The 15,306-nt window shown below is 43.1% G+C and overlaps 1 protein-coding gene across 10 annotated transcripts in view; it reads left to right on the forward strand.

Moving 5' to 3' along the window:
- Positions 1–15,306, forward strand: part of grm8a (glutamate receptor, metabotropic 8a) — a 541,588-nt gene that overhangs the window by 171,696 nt on the left and 354,586 nt on the right. For all 10 annotated transcript variants that reach the window (XR_011603508.1, XR_011603507.1, XM_070991750.1 and 7 more), the window contains 4 exons: positions 3,259–3,398; positions 5,815–5,961; positions 7,982–8,403; positions 9,447–9,813. Coding sequence is in view for 8 of the 10 variants with exons in the window: in XM_070991750.1 (XP_070847851.1) it covers positions 3,259–3,398; positions 5,815–5,961; positions 7,982–8,403; positions 9,447–9,813 (1,076 nt within the window). In the remaining 2 variants the exon portion in view is untranslated. The remainder of the gene's footprint in view (positions 1–3,258; positions 3,399–5,814; positions 5,962–7,981; positions 8,404–9,446; positions 9,814–15,306) is intronic.

The raw sequence follows: 15,306 nt of genomic DNA on the forward strand, positions 1-15,306 counted from the left end.
GCAGCATTAATATTAATCCAAAGACGTACATGATACATTTGAATGTGCAATGAGTACTTACTTACAATACTTCCATATTTAAGTAAGGTGTTGAATGCAGGACCTTTACTTGTAGAGTAAAGCTGGACAACCACGTCAATCACATCACGTGTTTTCAAGAATGAATGCAGCATTAACTTTCAGGTCACAGCAGAAACATATTTCTGCAGTGCAGCATCTTCTGCTGAATAACTGAACATGAAAGGTATCACTAAAGGATGAGGTGGAGGTGTGTTGCCAGGGCGACAGGCAAATCATTTGTTTTCCAAGGTCAGACCAACTCAAGCGGGAAGTTGTGAAAATCCACATGTTGATATGTCACCGCTCCCACACAGAGTACATTAACACATTGGCAGGTTTAATGATTGGACTTTTTCCACTTTTATAGTCTTTTACTCACCCAGCAGATAAACAATCTGTATGATTAAATGCTACGTTTAAGTTTTACAATAAACAAGTACATAATTGTTTTCTATTAATTTGATCTTCATTTTTAGTAACTGCAGAATTCCACATGCCCATGTTGCACATATACTCAGCCAACATGAGCCTTTTGCTAGAAATGTTGTGTTGAATAAAGAAAACAAAACTCAAATGGAAATTCATTAGACCAGTAAGCCTGTGTGTGCATCTCTTAAGCCAAAACGTTAATCAGAACTGATGAAGGGTTTTCAACTACCTGTTTTCCCAACATATTGCCTAGATGCTGCCAACTCTCGCTCTGCCTATTGTATGTGTGTTTGCAGTAATTGCCGCTACTTATAAAGAGTTCTGTCTTTATCCACCTTACTCAGAAATTGGCAACAAATGGTACAAACACTATGAGATGGAATAATCTTTTTCTTCTCAAGGCAGCCACTGCTTTCAGAGAAAACAGTCTGCCTCTGCTCTGCATGATTTAAAGTACCTGCCAGCATGTCGGTGCGCCGTACAGCTGTTTTAGTTGCTGCGCACCTAACTAGGTCTAAAGAGGCATGATTGGTGTGAAAAGGACAATTAGAAGAAAGTCAGCCAATCGGAGAGTGGTGAGGAAAAGATGACACGCTCATCACTGGGTGAGAAATCAAGCTTTTCTGTTTTTGGTGTCAGCTACGGACTGGCCAATCAAGTAGCTCAAATAAAGCAGTCAATCTAGGCAGGGCCGTTGCTGGTGAGCCCGGCATATAGTTGTGATCAAGTAAAATAAACAGAGGACAGAAGCAGATAAGTGGGAAATAAAAAGTGGGAGTTGGGAGATGTCATGATGGGAAGAGGAAGGCAAGAAAGAAAAGAGGAACAAAGAGGTAAAAGAAGAGATGATGATAAAAAAGCAGGCCAAAGGGCCAAAATCAAATGGGCAGTGCAGCGAATGAAAGCAGAGGGGAAGATGAGAAGGAGGAAGGAAAGCAGATTTGGTGGCTGTAGCTTTCAGTCTGATGGACATGAATATCTCCTGTGGCTACTTCTCTTCTCACTGGCATGAGGTGAACAGAAAAAAAAACCCATTTGCGTTTGATGTGCGCTCATTTCGCACAAAATGAGGGAAAATGGAGAAACGATGAAAAAAAATGTGGATGTCCAGAAGACAAGAAGGAGAAAGAGGAATGGGGATAGCGGGAGGGGAGGGGGAGAGCTATCAGGGATGCAAATATATTCTATTTGTTGCTACGTGGCTACAAAGGCATTGTTAAATATTTTTCTTTGTGTCCTGATTGGTTGATAGGGCAGGTGTGTTTGGGAAGGTACCTATGGTGAATCTTGATGTTTGCAAAGGTATTTGAGTTAGTTTGGTGAATGTGTGTGTGTGTGTGTGTGTGTGTGTGTGTGTGTGTGTGTGTGTGTGTGTGTGTGTGTGTGTGTGTGTGTGTGTGTGTGTGTGTGTGTGTGTGTGTGTGTGGTACAGTTGAACATGTAGCGGTTCTCACAGAAATGGACCTCATTCATAACTCTGTAACAATGAGACACTGAAAGCTCTGCTTTGTCTCTCCATCGATTCAGTCGTCCTCCAGTCGTCTTCCTCACTCTCTCTCTCAATGAGATTCTTTCTTATCCTCGCTCTTTCACCCATTATATGTATATCTCTCTTGACTTATGCTCATGATGAAGCCTCTGCCTCTCTGTCTCTTGACGTTCTCTCTTTTCTCCTCTCTCTCCGTCTGATTAGTTTTTTTCTCTCTGGTCTAGTGTGAACTCTCTTCTACTCCTTTTAAGTGTCTTTCTCCTTTTCAGTTTCTGTTTTTTGCCTTTGCTTTCAATATATTTGTGTTGGTATTTTCTGTCTCTGTCTCTCTGTCGGACACACTCCGTCATCTGTTTCTGTTTTCATTCTCTTAGTCAATTTCCAGTCTACATCTTCACACTCTTTCTCTGTTGGTTTACTTTAAACAGGTAACTGTTTTTATGTATCCTCAGCATCACTCCGCCGTATCAATGACTTATAGTACGCAGGGGGAATTTCCATAATGCAGTGCTTTCTCCACATGCACACCGTAATTGGATTTCCTTTATGCTACGCCAGATTCAGCAATTTGATTTGATTGTATTGCGACACAAAAGACGAGAGAAGAGTAAGACTGAGAGGGAGAGGGATAAAAGGTTTGTGTTAAGCCTTATTGGCGGTGAGAAAACTGAACCATAGAGGACACATAAACTTATCCATGCGTGCGCATATTCAATCACACCACTCTGTAGCGCGTGCACACGCACACACTCATGCAAGTAAAATGCAGTCTAGATTAAAGTCTAAAGGTGACAGTGCCTTTGCTATCACGCCTCCTAAACACACTGCCTGAGGAAGTATTCCCTTATAAAATTTACATGTACTTCATGTATGTAAGTTGTCTATTTAGTCCTCTGCAGAGGCATAATGTGTTATTTTCCACATAGATATTAAATATTACAGTATATTGATAAGCATAAATTCATAATGTGGAAATTATAGCAAGTACAATTCTCTCATTTGCATAATGTCTTTGTGTCCTTTGAGCAGTGTACAGACAATAATCATTCTGACTTTTAACGTCTTTGTTTATTCTAAGGAGACTCAGCTCCAAGAGGATACATAATAAAGATATGGCTACCAAATATTATCGAACTTTTTTTTTCCCTTTAAGGGAGTTGTGGTCATTCCTCTATTGATCAGTAAAGAAAGGAGCCATTCGAGCACAGATCAAAATGTAATAGTGTCACATGAAATGACTGAGTTGACCCTTTGTCCAACATCTGCCGCCTTTGTTCCAGGAAGTGCCGGCACGCCAGTGGTTTTCAACGAGAACGGAGACGCTCCAGGAAGATACGATATCTTCCAGTACCAGATCACCAACAGGTCTACTGCAGAGTACAGAGTCATTGGCTCCTGGACCAACAAGCTACACCTTAAAGTGAGACTTCAGACATGCACGCTCACATACATGCTAAGCTCTCATGGGAATTGCTGACTCATATAGCAACAAGTGAAATTAGCAGTGGCACACGGAGGTCCAAATGAAAACGAGTGAGAGTAAACGCAAAGATATCCAACTAAAAGTGATGGAAATCAGCCATCTGGTTGCCTGAATGTGTGTGTGTGAGAGCTTGGAGGATCACTGTCCACATTTTTTTAACTTCCATTAATTTCCTGCTCACACCACTCTGAGGAAATGCAATAAATTATAATCCAAACAGCGAAAGTGCCAAACAAGGCTTATATCATTACTCATGAGTTTCCAGCTCACTGCTTGTTGAGCCTTCCTTCTTTCTCCACTTACTTCTGCTCAATAGACAAAAAATATATTTCTCTTTTTTTTTTTTTTTTTTTTTTTTTAAACAAGAATCTGGATCTTCTCTTGTTCTCCTACATAAGATCACTCACGCAATATATGAAACCTGCAAACGCTGGCATCGAGAGCTGGAGCGCGCATGTTCACAAAAATCCATAATTTAAAGCACAGGCAAACTGGAATCCCATTGTCTCAGTTTCTCACTCACTGACACACAACACACACACACACACACACACACACACACACACACACACACACACACCATGCACACAAACTCCCTGAGCATGCTGGAGTGTTTTGTGTTCTAAATCCACCCAGGACTTCATTAGAAAGGCCAGATGACAGATGAGAAGACTAATAGACACAAAGTGCTTTCTGCCTGATGGACGGCCTGGCTGACTGAGAGAGAGAGAGAGAGAGAGAGATCTACTACAGCAACACACAGGACAGCACATAGTTAAGGCACACATGATTGGACACTTTGACATTTGACAAATTAACAGATGTTTGTGATTTGTTGAACAATCCAGTCGGGTCTGGTGGCACAGTGCCTGATGTCGTGATGGCAGCAGGTGAAAGTTTTCATGATCAACAAACTGTTCGAATGCTCATCAGTAAAACAAGGAGACCGCTTTGTGCAAGTCAAGACAGTGAGTTTCATGGTAAGCGTGAGGTTGGACATACAGTGCGTGGGCACATATGCACAGCTTAGCTAATGTTTACAATTACAGCAGAATCCAATTACAGCTATTACTGTGTCATTTAGGTAATTAATGGAAGAGAGGTTCACGACCGAGGCTTTATTGTTTTCAGTTTTGCATAATTTATGATTATGGAACCAAATAAGTTGTGTGTCTGTGTGTTTGTGAAACTTCTGCTCGAACTGTTAAGGCTATGAATAAGTAATGAGTAAAATACTGAATAAACAGGAAAAAACAGCACTCAACGCAAACAGTTTCAAAAGTTTTACACAGTGTTAACGTAGTCTCCTGCACACACACGCACACACACACACACACACACACACACACACACACACACACACACACACACACACACACACACACACACACACACACACACACAGAGTACACTTGTTCTATTGTTAGAATATTTCTCCTGACAGGAGAATCTGCAGCACTAAGTTGCGAGCAGCCGGTTACCCAGTATTGGTGTTTAAACGCCGTAAGTATGTGTGTTTCTATATGTGTGTCGATGATGAAATCAAGTCCATTTTCTCGGTCTCTGATGGGTTTTTGCTCCTAACTAGTTTTTGTTGCTCTGCTACACTGTGCGCCTGTTTAAAACAGTAATGCTCCATTTTACTCCGCACCCTCGGCAGTGGTTGAACCTCGGGGACTCGGGATAATGATGGAGTTACAAACACTCGCGCACATAACGACAAATTAAAAACGCACGCATCCAAAATCACACATACCAGACATACGGAAAGCTTGGGGATTCAGGATAATGCCAGCCTGACACAGGCACAAAAAAACAACAAAATGCACACATGGAAGAACATATGCACACACACGCTCACGCACACCCGCTCACACACACACGCAGAAGGAAATACAGATGGCATGTTTGTGCCAGATCTGATTATGGTCTGATTGCTAGCTTCCAGACTAGCTGGTGTTAGTTTTGTGCCCAACAGCACTCAGGAAAATGATCACAGGGTCTGCCTGTGCTAATTGCTCTCCAAGTTGCCCTGAAGGCACGCTTTCTGCAGGTACAAGGGAAAACTAAGGACTGTTAACACAAAGTAATGTCAACTTCAGCAGATGGCTGCCAATCTTTGTGTCGCATGATGTCCTGCGAGAAGTGGGGATGTTTTATTTTGTCATCCAAACACCTGAGTGATTTCCTGTTGGTTCTGTAAGAGAAAAGCAAATAAAATCTACATTAGCCATATGCAGCAGATCTCATACCTTTTTCCAAATATCTCTCCTCTCCTCTCCTCTCCTCTCCTCTCCTCTCCTCTCCTCTCCTCTCCTCTCCTCTCCTCTCCTCTCCTCTCCTCCTCTTCTAGGTCGAGGCCATGCGGTGGAAGACAGGTGACCCGTCTCTCCCTCCCTCTGTATGCAGCATCCCATGCCGTGCGGGCGAAAGGAAGAAAGTGGTCAAAGGTGTGCCATGTTGCTGGCACTGTGAGCGCTGCGAGGGATACCATTATCAGGTAGATCCCTGCAGAAATACAGGCCACCAGTGATTGCTGTTACCTCATTGGAAGACACCTTTGGGCCCCCACTGCTGGTCCCATATCTCTCTGCTGTGCTGGTTCTGATTGTATTGCAAGAACTGCAAAAAAAAAAAAAGAGCTTCCCCTCACAGCCCGTCAAGTGTAGCTCTTTGCATGTAGCTAGCACATAATGCTAAAAGTACCATGGTGATTCACAGGTTGCAGAATACACCTAAATATAATTCACTTTCTGTTGTTGAATCATGGATGATTTAGTGAATAGTTACAAGACACATACTGTTAAAACTGTCTTTCTGAATACAGATAACCAAGCAAGTCATCATCCAGGGTGATACACCCTGGTTTTTGTATGGGCAGACTCATACAAAAAATAGTTCTTGAATTTTTGCTTCAAGGCAAGCAGTCCATCTTTTGTCCATCTTGTTTGTATAAAGTCACACAGAGAAAAGGGATTTCCTGAACTTGTAGATTCCCTTGATTGTTGTGAAAGCCTTCAGAAGCTTTTAGCCTAACCTGTTTACTTGGATCCTCTATCAATGAAAATGTAGTATAAATGTCGATTTAGACCAAATATCTAACCATGGTTGAACCTCATGCACCTGCATAACACTTATTACCACAATCAGTCCCATTTGTTGGACAGCTTTAACAATGCATCAACTACACGATGTATTTTCAATAACAGTCCTTGGACATTAGAAATATGTTAGCCTCTGCATGCATGTGCTTTCTGACAGACCTAAAGATGCTATTATAGTAAATGGAAGGACATAATTTGAGGTGAGGGAAAAGGGTCTGAACACACATTATAAAAATACATTCCCCATACTAATTATAACACGGTCGGGGTAAATTTGGCAGCCTGTCATCCAGCTTATTAAATTTGAAAAACCCATGAGCGAGTATATGTGAAAAGAGTTCCCTCGTTCAGGAAGCAATAAAGGAAAAAAGAAAATATCAGCCATAGCAGCAGCAGGCGACGCTTGTCAGAGCAAGCAATCAATACTCATTTTGTAGATACACGCATTTGCTGTAAAATCCATAATCTGTTGACCCATTTATTATAGATTTGGGAATTTGTTAAAATGGAAAATAGTATAGCAGCATGACAAAAACAAGTCAGTGAACTAAAGAGCAAGTGTACAGAAATGTGTAAAATCTGTGTTTTTTTTTTCTCATTTTGACAGTCAGTCTCCAGAAGTGGACAACATACAGTAACTCAGCCTCAGCGGCTTGATAAACACTGAGGATTTATAGTATATTTGCTTAAATGTGCGAGCTGTATACAGATTTATAACACTTCCTTTCTGAGTTGGGATTTTAAACTCAACTGATTCAGCTTTGGTGTCTGATTTGCCTTTACCTGCCCCTAGCTAGATTAGACTTGACTCCTCATTCCGTATCCGGCTCTTATTTCTGTCGACTCCATCTGTCTCAGCATGTTCAGAAATTTTCCAAACAGCCGAAAGACTGCTGTGTTCCCAAAAGCATAATTAATCATTTGTGTGCCTATTGAAAAAGTCTGAGGCCCAAAGCACTAATCAAGAAAATTGACAACTCCTCTTTACTAAAAATTAGCTTCAGCATCGCTCCACATGCGGCCATTGCGGTTCATAGTTTAGAATCTCAAATGGATTTTGTGAGCAAGGAAGAAATTAGCTTGATCCATATTTGGCTTAACGGTCCACCATCAACTATGAGCAAAGACAAATGTTAATGGTCATATTATGTAAAAAATGCTCATTTTCAGGCTCATGCTTTTATTTTTAGTGTCTGTTTGAAAACGTTTCCATGTTCGTTTTTTCTTACTGTCCATTATAGCAGCACCTCTATTCACCCTCTGGATGAAACGCTCCATTTCAGTGCCCCAGGCCTCCTTCCCAAAAAGCTGCTCCGATCTGTCAGCTCTCACAGGGCTGAGCAGGCACCGGCCACCATGTTTCTGCGCCAGCTCTGCCAGTCTTGACCATGCATTCTCAAAACTGTCTCTCCACAGGCGTCGGAGTTCACCTGTGAGCTGTGTCCATATGAGATGCGACCCGATGCCAACCGCACCGGCTGCATTCCCATCCCGATCATCAAGCTGGAGTGGCACTCCCCTTGGGCCGTCTTCCCAGTCTTCATCTCCATGCTGGGGATCATCGCCACCTCGTTCGTCATCGTCACCTTCGTCCGCTACAACGACACGCCCATCGTGCGAGCGTCAGGGCGGGAGATGAGCTACGTGCTGCTGACGGGAATCTTCCTGTGCTACGCCATCACGTTCCTGATGATCGCAACGCCGGACATCGGAGTGTGCTCATTCAGGAGGATTTTCCTGGGCTTGGGGATGTGTTTCAGCTATGCCGCGCTGCTCACAAAGACCAACAGGATCCACCGCATCTTTGAACAAGGGAAGAAGTCTGTAACGGCGCCCAGGTGAAGACCGCACCCGTCTGTCATCGCACACACTCCCTGCTCGCCCTCTGTGTTTTCAGTCCACATATATTTTGATGCGTGTAGTGGCACTGAAGGTCGCTCGAAGTGTGTACTCACATTAAGAGCTAACCTCCACTTCTTCCTTACTGAGCTGCTTGCAATCATTATTCATCATTTATTTTTCATCCATTATTTATGAGAGTCATGAACTCACACTCACCTATTGTACTGTTTGCACTCCGTGTGAGTGACTCTGGGAGAGAGAGCATCAGCTAAGTGGCTAAAATGTTAATGCAGTATTAAATAGTGCGCAGGTTCATGTCCCTGCTACCCAGATGGTCATCTGTTTCTCCTTCAGCAGCGTCCAGCTGTAAGCGTCAGTGTTGTTGTACAGCTATTTTATGATAATTAGGATTTCCGAATTTCTCATTTTCCAGGAAAGACTGGACAAATGATTCGGCCGTTATTATTTTGCAAACTGCGGTCAATGCATTGAACACAAACTGGAACAAAATTGAGGGAAGGATACGATGAGATGAGATGCAGAATGAGGCAGTTCCTGGTTTGAGGCTCTTTCAGGTTGTAGTGTGTGTCGTGCCTCCAGGTTGTCAGGCACTGAGCTTCCTTTCAACCTAGGAGCTTGAAGGAGCAACTTGTTTCTCCTCTAAGGGTGTGAGTGAGAATCTAGCTTTTGGTTTTGGGGTATTATTTGCCCCCATTTTTATCTCCCTGCCATCCTGGTTAATCATCACATCTCATCTATCCAGTCATTACAGCTGCTCCTCACTAGCCCTCTTCCTTGCCCTTTTATCTTTTCCTTGATGTCCTTCTGACTCTTAGTGTGAGTTTGTGGTGTACTGTATATGGCTGCATGTCTAGGAATTTAATGCATCGCTACTGTTGAGGAGAAAACTCACACTGACCTTTTAGATACTATGAAAAACAGCCTTGTTTTCTGTTTGATGGTCAATGTTTGCATCATGCATAAATATGGTCAAAACATTCCTCCCTTGCTGCACCACCTCTTTTTACCTCCTTCCCAGGTTCATCTCCCCTGCCTCCCAGCTCGTCATCACCTTCTCACTCATCTCCGTTCAGCTGCTGGGGGTCTTCGTCTGGTTCGCGGTGGACCCTCCCCACACGGTCGTGGACTACGGCGAGCAGCGGACCCAGGACCCCATCGCGGCGCGCGGCGTACTCAAGTGCGACATCTCGGACCTGTCCCTCATCTGCTCCCTGGGTTACTCCATCCTGCTGATGGTGACGTGCACGGTCTACGCCATCAAGACGCGGGGCGTGCCTGAAACCTTCAACGAGGCCAAGCCCATCGGATTTACCATGTACACCACCTGCATCATCTGGCTGGCGTTCATACCCATCTTCTTTGGCACGTCACAGTCTGCAGAGAGGGTAAGTGTGAGTATGTTTTCTATGTGTGTGCGTGTCAATCCTACACTGCATACCTGACCTGCATACTTAATCTGCTGTTTTTAAGTCTGCAGAGAGTTACGAGTGTATTGCAGATGTCTGAACTTCATCCTCATCATTTTTAAGATTTCTGCAGAAAGGATGAGACCACCGTGTGTCTCTGCTGGTCTGCTTGTCTATCTGTTGGATTACCCGGCATATGACGTGTTTGGGATTTAGAGCAGTTTTTCTTTGAGACACCATCGTCTACAGGAAATATGACTAGAGGGTGCATTTGTGTGTTTCACAGGTCTGTGTGTGTGTCTGTGTATCTTGTGTGATACTAATGTATATTTGTGCGAAATATCTTTTTAAAGATAACAATTTACTGACAAGTGGGTGGTGATGGTGTGGTTTAAAGGCTTTCTGCGAGCATGACTAAGCTCTCCTGAGACCATTTTGCAGCATTATTAAGTTTTGGAATCACCTTTTTGAGTCATAAATTTGCATGCGTTGCTATACGGCAAAAAAAAGTCTGCTTTCCGTCTCCTCCCCTGACAACTTTTTGGAGATCAAAACTGCATCTCTTGGCACTGAGAGGTAGATATGTGTTTCAATTGCAGCTATACTAATGGCTTTGAGTCCAAAAATCTCCTGACAATCCCCCGTGAGTACAAGAGGATTTTCTGTCTGGCTGATTGACTGGATCCATGCCTTGGTCCAGGCTTTTAGAGGGTTGTACTGTAGAGCTACCTTTAGTCAATTATTGATGGCTGTATGATGTGAGTAAGATGTAACTTTTACAAGTGGTGTGTGTGTGTGTGTGTGTGTGTGTGTGTGTGTGTGTGTGTGTGTGTGTGTGTGTGTGTGGGGGTGACCTTTCGATTCAGGCCTTACCTAATGAATGATTATTATGGATGCTCAGTGCATTATCTGCATGTGCAGCATGTCCTCGACAGTTGTATAGAACAGGTGCCACTGCCAGGCCAAAAAAAACCAAACAAACAAACAAACAAAAAAACATCTAATTTTTAATGCCAAAAATAACACGAGAGGCCCATTAATTCGGAAATGAATGATTTGTGTTTTTGCGGGGGCCTCTGCTTGGTGCTTCTTCGAAACATGAGTCAACCTCTGCGTCGTTGCCCGGGAAACTCTTTAGTGATGAGAGCGCCACTACCAATATTTCCCCCCCATATTCATTCTGCAGTGGCATCGGTGCTGCACAATCATTAATATCCTCTGCTCTCCTGTTCCAACGAGGATGCAGCCCTTCCACAGAAGGAGCGGAGCAGGGGAGACAGGTGAAGTGAAGATATTGCCGTTGGTACCGATTACAAACAGGCTCGGCGGTGAACAACATGCTCACATACTGATGGATTCGCTGTTTTTAGCTCTAGCTAGACTAGAGAATACTGATCGGTGATTCTGCCCTCATACTTCTCCATAAAGTGTGAGATTTAGTGATTTAATGTATCCCCAGGGTATTTCATGTAGACTGGGCGCTGCACCGGACTCTGTTTAAAAAATAGGCTTTTAAAGGCTTCTTCTCCTGTCAGCAACCGATCATATGGTAACCTGAGAGGCAGTTTGGCCTTGTGTGCTCTGACTAATTTGGCATGCAGCATACATGCCAGTCATAATATTGTTTTAATGAAAACTCAACACCTGACATTTGCTCACAGTGTTCATCATCACCGTTATGGAAGAAGGAAGTAATGGGAGTAACAGGCAAGCCAGCTTTGAAAGTGGCGTATTTTCTTTTTAAATGCTGTGCAGTGAACCTAATTTATTACAGGAAGAGCAATTCATGTTGGTTTCTAAAGGAAACTGATAAATATTTGGGAAAGCAAGCAAATGAATATTCAAAGTAGCTTTAAAGTGTTCAATTTGAGAGCAGAATTTGGTGTGGTGGTAGGTGGCACAATGATCGCACCGCTTAACCCCAGGAAATAAACAAAGTGGTAATATACATGAATCGCTGTGGATGTAAAGGAATTCTCTAAACTTTATTACACACAGTTGCTTTTATACTAACAATTTACATGTGATTATAAAGGCTTCAAGAATCTGGCTATTTTTTTGTTTTGATACCTTGAAAGTGCTTGAATTTTACTTTACAAACCCTGAAGATATTTTTTAGGGATCACAACATAATTAAATGGAAAAGCAAGAAAAAAAACTTGATTTGTAAGACGCTGGATGTTTTCACCTCCTCAGGCATTTAGAAATCCTCCAAATAGGATGATCTTAGAGGGGAACCGCTAAAGCGATGGACTGATTGTGTGACAGCCTCTAAGAGGTATCCTTTTGCCTTATCAATGTAGAATCAGATCGTGACTCAAACAGCATGTCTGATCCATAACAATGCAGTACACACATAGTAAACCATTGTGTTTACCTGAGCTGAAGCAGCAGTCGTCTATTGATTTCATTTCTTGATCGTACGACGATCCAGTTTTAACAATAAAAGACTTCATACACTCATTGAGATTCAAGGCAGGCCTTTGATTGCAGATGCCACAGGTTGTACATCACAGTCCTAAACCTTTGTATGCTTTAAATGTGCACCTACAGCAGATAGATGAGCAGCAAAGAGACATGTCGGCATGGTGGTGAGGAGAAGATAGCACTGTCTCAGTCACAGCTTTCAAGTATGATATAATATGCCTGTAAACACACACATACACTGTCGAGATACAAATCCAAAGATGTTTAGGGAAGAATTAAATCGATTCACTGCACCAAAGCTGAGTGTCCTTGACAGTGCATGTGAGTCCATATAAGCAATCTCCAGCATCAATATTCTGCCCAACTGTGTCGTCCTCTTCTACATAAGTCTGCCCCTGTTTTGGCGTGTCAGTCGGGCAATTTTCATTTCTCCCTCTCCTCGCGCCTCAGCCCATTTTCCTTTCAAGGCGGGTGCCTGCCTCCGTCGCATGGCAAAAAAGCCGACATCAAAGTGATCCCTTCTAATCACACATCAGGGAAGTCATACTCTTGCTGGATGCTTCATAGTGTTTTTCTGTTTGCTTGCGCTCATGGTTTTTGGGAAGCCTCAACAAGCCGGAGTTGTGGAGCAGTTAATGATGCAGGCAACATTAACTGCTAGCAACAGGCGTTCCGGACCTTCGCCGACATGTTATTGGGAAACAGTCGTAGTTTGCTTAGCTTTAGGCACCAAGACTATGTGGTTAGGTTTAGTAGAAGATCATGGTTTAGATTAGAAGTACATTACTGTTACATACGTGACATGACTTACATCATTTAACTTAGAAAGAAGTCGATGTTGACTTTTGGTTTCACAGCCCCTCCATACACAGACTGTCTTGCTCATAACACGTCACCTGACTTCCTCTTTTCCCCGTTCATCATAATTACTACAACCACTAGAGGTCACCACCTAACAAACATAAATACAGGTTGTAATAACCTACTTGCACAGACAACTGAAAGGCTACGCATGTACTCATAGAACTGGAGTTACATGCAGGTAACTACTATTTCTTCACTTCCCCCAGACTGAGGCTTCAGTCCAGCCATCATTGCTCCTTCAGTATGTGCTTATGCATATAAGTGTGGCTTCAGAAGTCATTGTGTGTGTTTGTAAGGCATAAAACACGTATATTAGTGTTTACCTACGTGCGTTTGTGTGTGAGTTTGTGAAGCATCCTTTCTCACTGGTCGGGCCGAGTGGCGTCCGTGCCATGTTTGTTCAGCTAATTAGAATGTCCACCAGCACCTTCTTGTGTATTTGGTTTTGAGTGTGTTTGTCTTGTGTGTTGTATTTAATTGGAATATCCACCAGTGCGCATTTGTATGTCTGTGTATGTTGCTTCTAATTGGAATATCCTCTGGAGTGTGTGGCAGCTGGCTGGCTAACAGAGAGAGCAGAAGAGAGGGAGGAGAGCGAAGAGTGAGAGGAATAAACAGGTAATGATGTGACTCGCTGATGGGGCTTTAATGAGGAGAGCTCTACCAAGGGCATAGGTTTGGGTTCCGACGGGGGGGAACGTGAAGGGGCTACAGTGAAGTTAGTTGGAGGTTAGATGACAACATGACTTGCATTGTGATTACCTTTGTCATCAAATGGCCATCATGCTCAGCCTAATCATTGTCCAGTATTGTCAGTGGTATAAGAAGTTTATCTAATATAATAGTTTTAAAACGGCTGCATTCATTTGTGTACAAACACTTCACTATACTGCCACACAACCTCTGATAATCCCTCTAAGATCAGATGTTCATGAGGCCACTTTCTCATCTGTATTGTTTTTTTGGCACCGTTTGTGACCAGTGCTTACTCTGAAATGTTTAAAATGTGCTTGCGGCAGCTGTTCATTTGTTAATGGGGCTTGTGATGGGGCTGTCGATTGTACGACTGCTTGGATCTTCCACCAGGTTCTGCTTCGGTGCTTCTGTTCAGGGTCGCTGTGGTAGGAAGCATCTCCATGGGAGTGTTTTAACCTAAACTTAGGCTCAACTCTCTGGCTTTTTTCCAGAGATTTCAACCCATTGTCACAGTTTGATACAATATCTCCACTGGCTGCAGTGTAAACCCGCCGTGACGTCACTCGTTGGTTTGTTTGATACTGTTTTGAGGGCTTGAGTTTGGCATTATCACCATCACCATCTTGAACATCACGTTGTGTTGAAAAGGACTTGAAATAAGCCATTTAGACATTAAACTAATTAGGAAACAGTTTATTAAGGTAGTAAATCAAATGAGAAGTAGGGTCATTTTCTAATAAGCTTACTTAAGCCAGTGTTGGGCCATTAGAAAAAAAAAAATGCAGGTTTAAGGCACTTCCTGCATCAGACCTGGCAGCTCCGTCCACTACTTAAACAATCTATGGAGAGTACCCAGAGTGCAGTCTTTAGAGTGCACTGGCAGAGACCTGAAGATGTTGCCTGGTTTGTGGTCAGTGCACAGTGAAGTGGTTTGAAAGCTCTAAAAAAAAAGCTACTAAACTGACCTTCGCTAAAGATTTCTTTTTTTTTCCCCCCAGTCAAACTGCTGTTTACAGGGTCAAGAACGAATTTTGATGCTCAGCTTGGCCTTTGCCTGTTTTCAAGATCCTTTTTCAGGTCCCTGCTCTTGTCAGATGTACAATTTTCTTGTGACTGCTGTGTGTTTACGATCCGATAAGCGACCTTTGAGGAGTTGAAACGGCATCTACTTGCCTCTCCCTTGTTCAGTCGAGCGGACTAGAGAGGTGACGCCTGTATGACGCACACCGTATGCAACATGGAGACCTAACTGTCTTTCTATACTCTCTAGCTATGACAAATGCAGACTTCTGTCCTCACCTGCTCATTGTCACTTGCTCATCTCTCCCACCCATGTATTTTTGTTTCGCCCTTTAGCCCATCCTCTTCAAATATGCTCCTATTCTTATATTTGTACTCACTTCCTCGTCTTAACACCCTCCCCATTGCTCATGTGCTGTCCTCCTCTCCTCTGAATACTCAACATGGCTCTGAGTCGTGGCGGGC

Source organism: Chaetodon trifascialis, chromosome 22 (assembly GCF_039877785.1).
Source record: "Chaetodon trifascialis isolate fChaTrf1 chromosome 22, fChaTrf1.hap1, whole genome shotgun sequence".
Lineage (NCBI taxonomy): Eukaryota > Metazoa > Chordata > Actinopteri > Chaetodontiformes > Chaetodontidae > Chaetodon > Chaetodon trifascialis.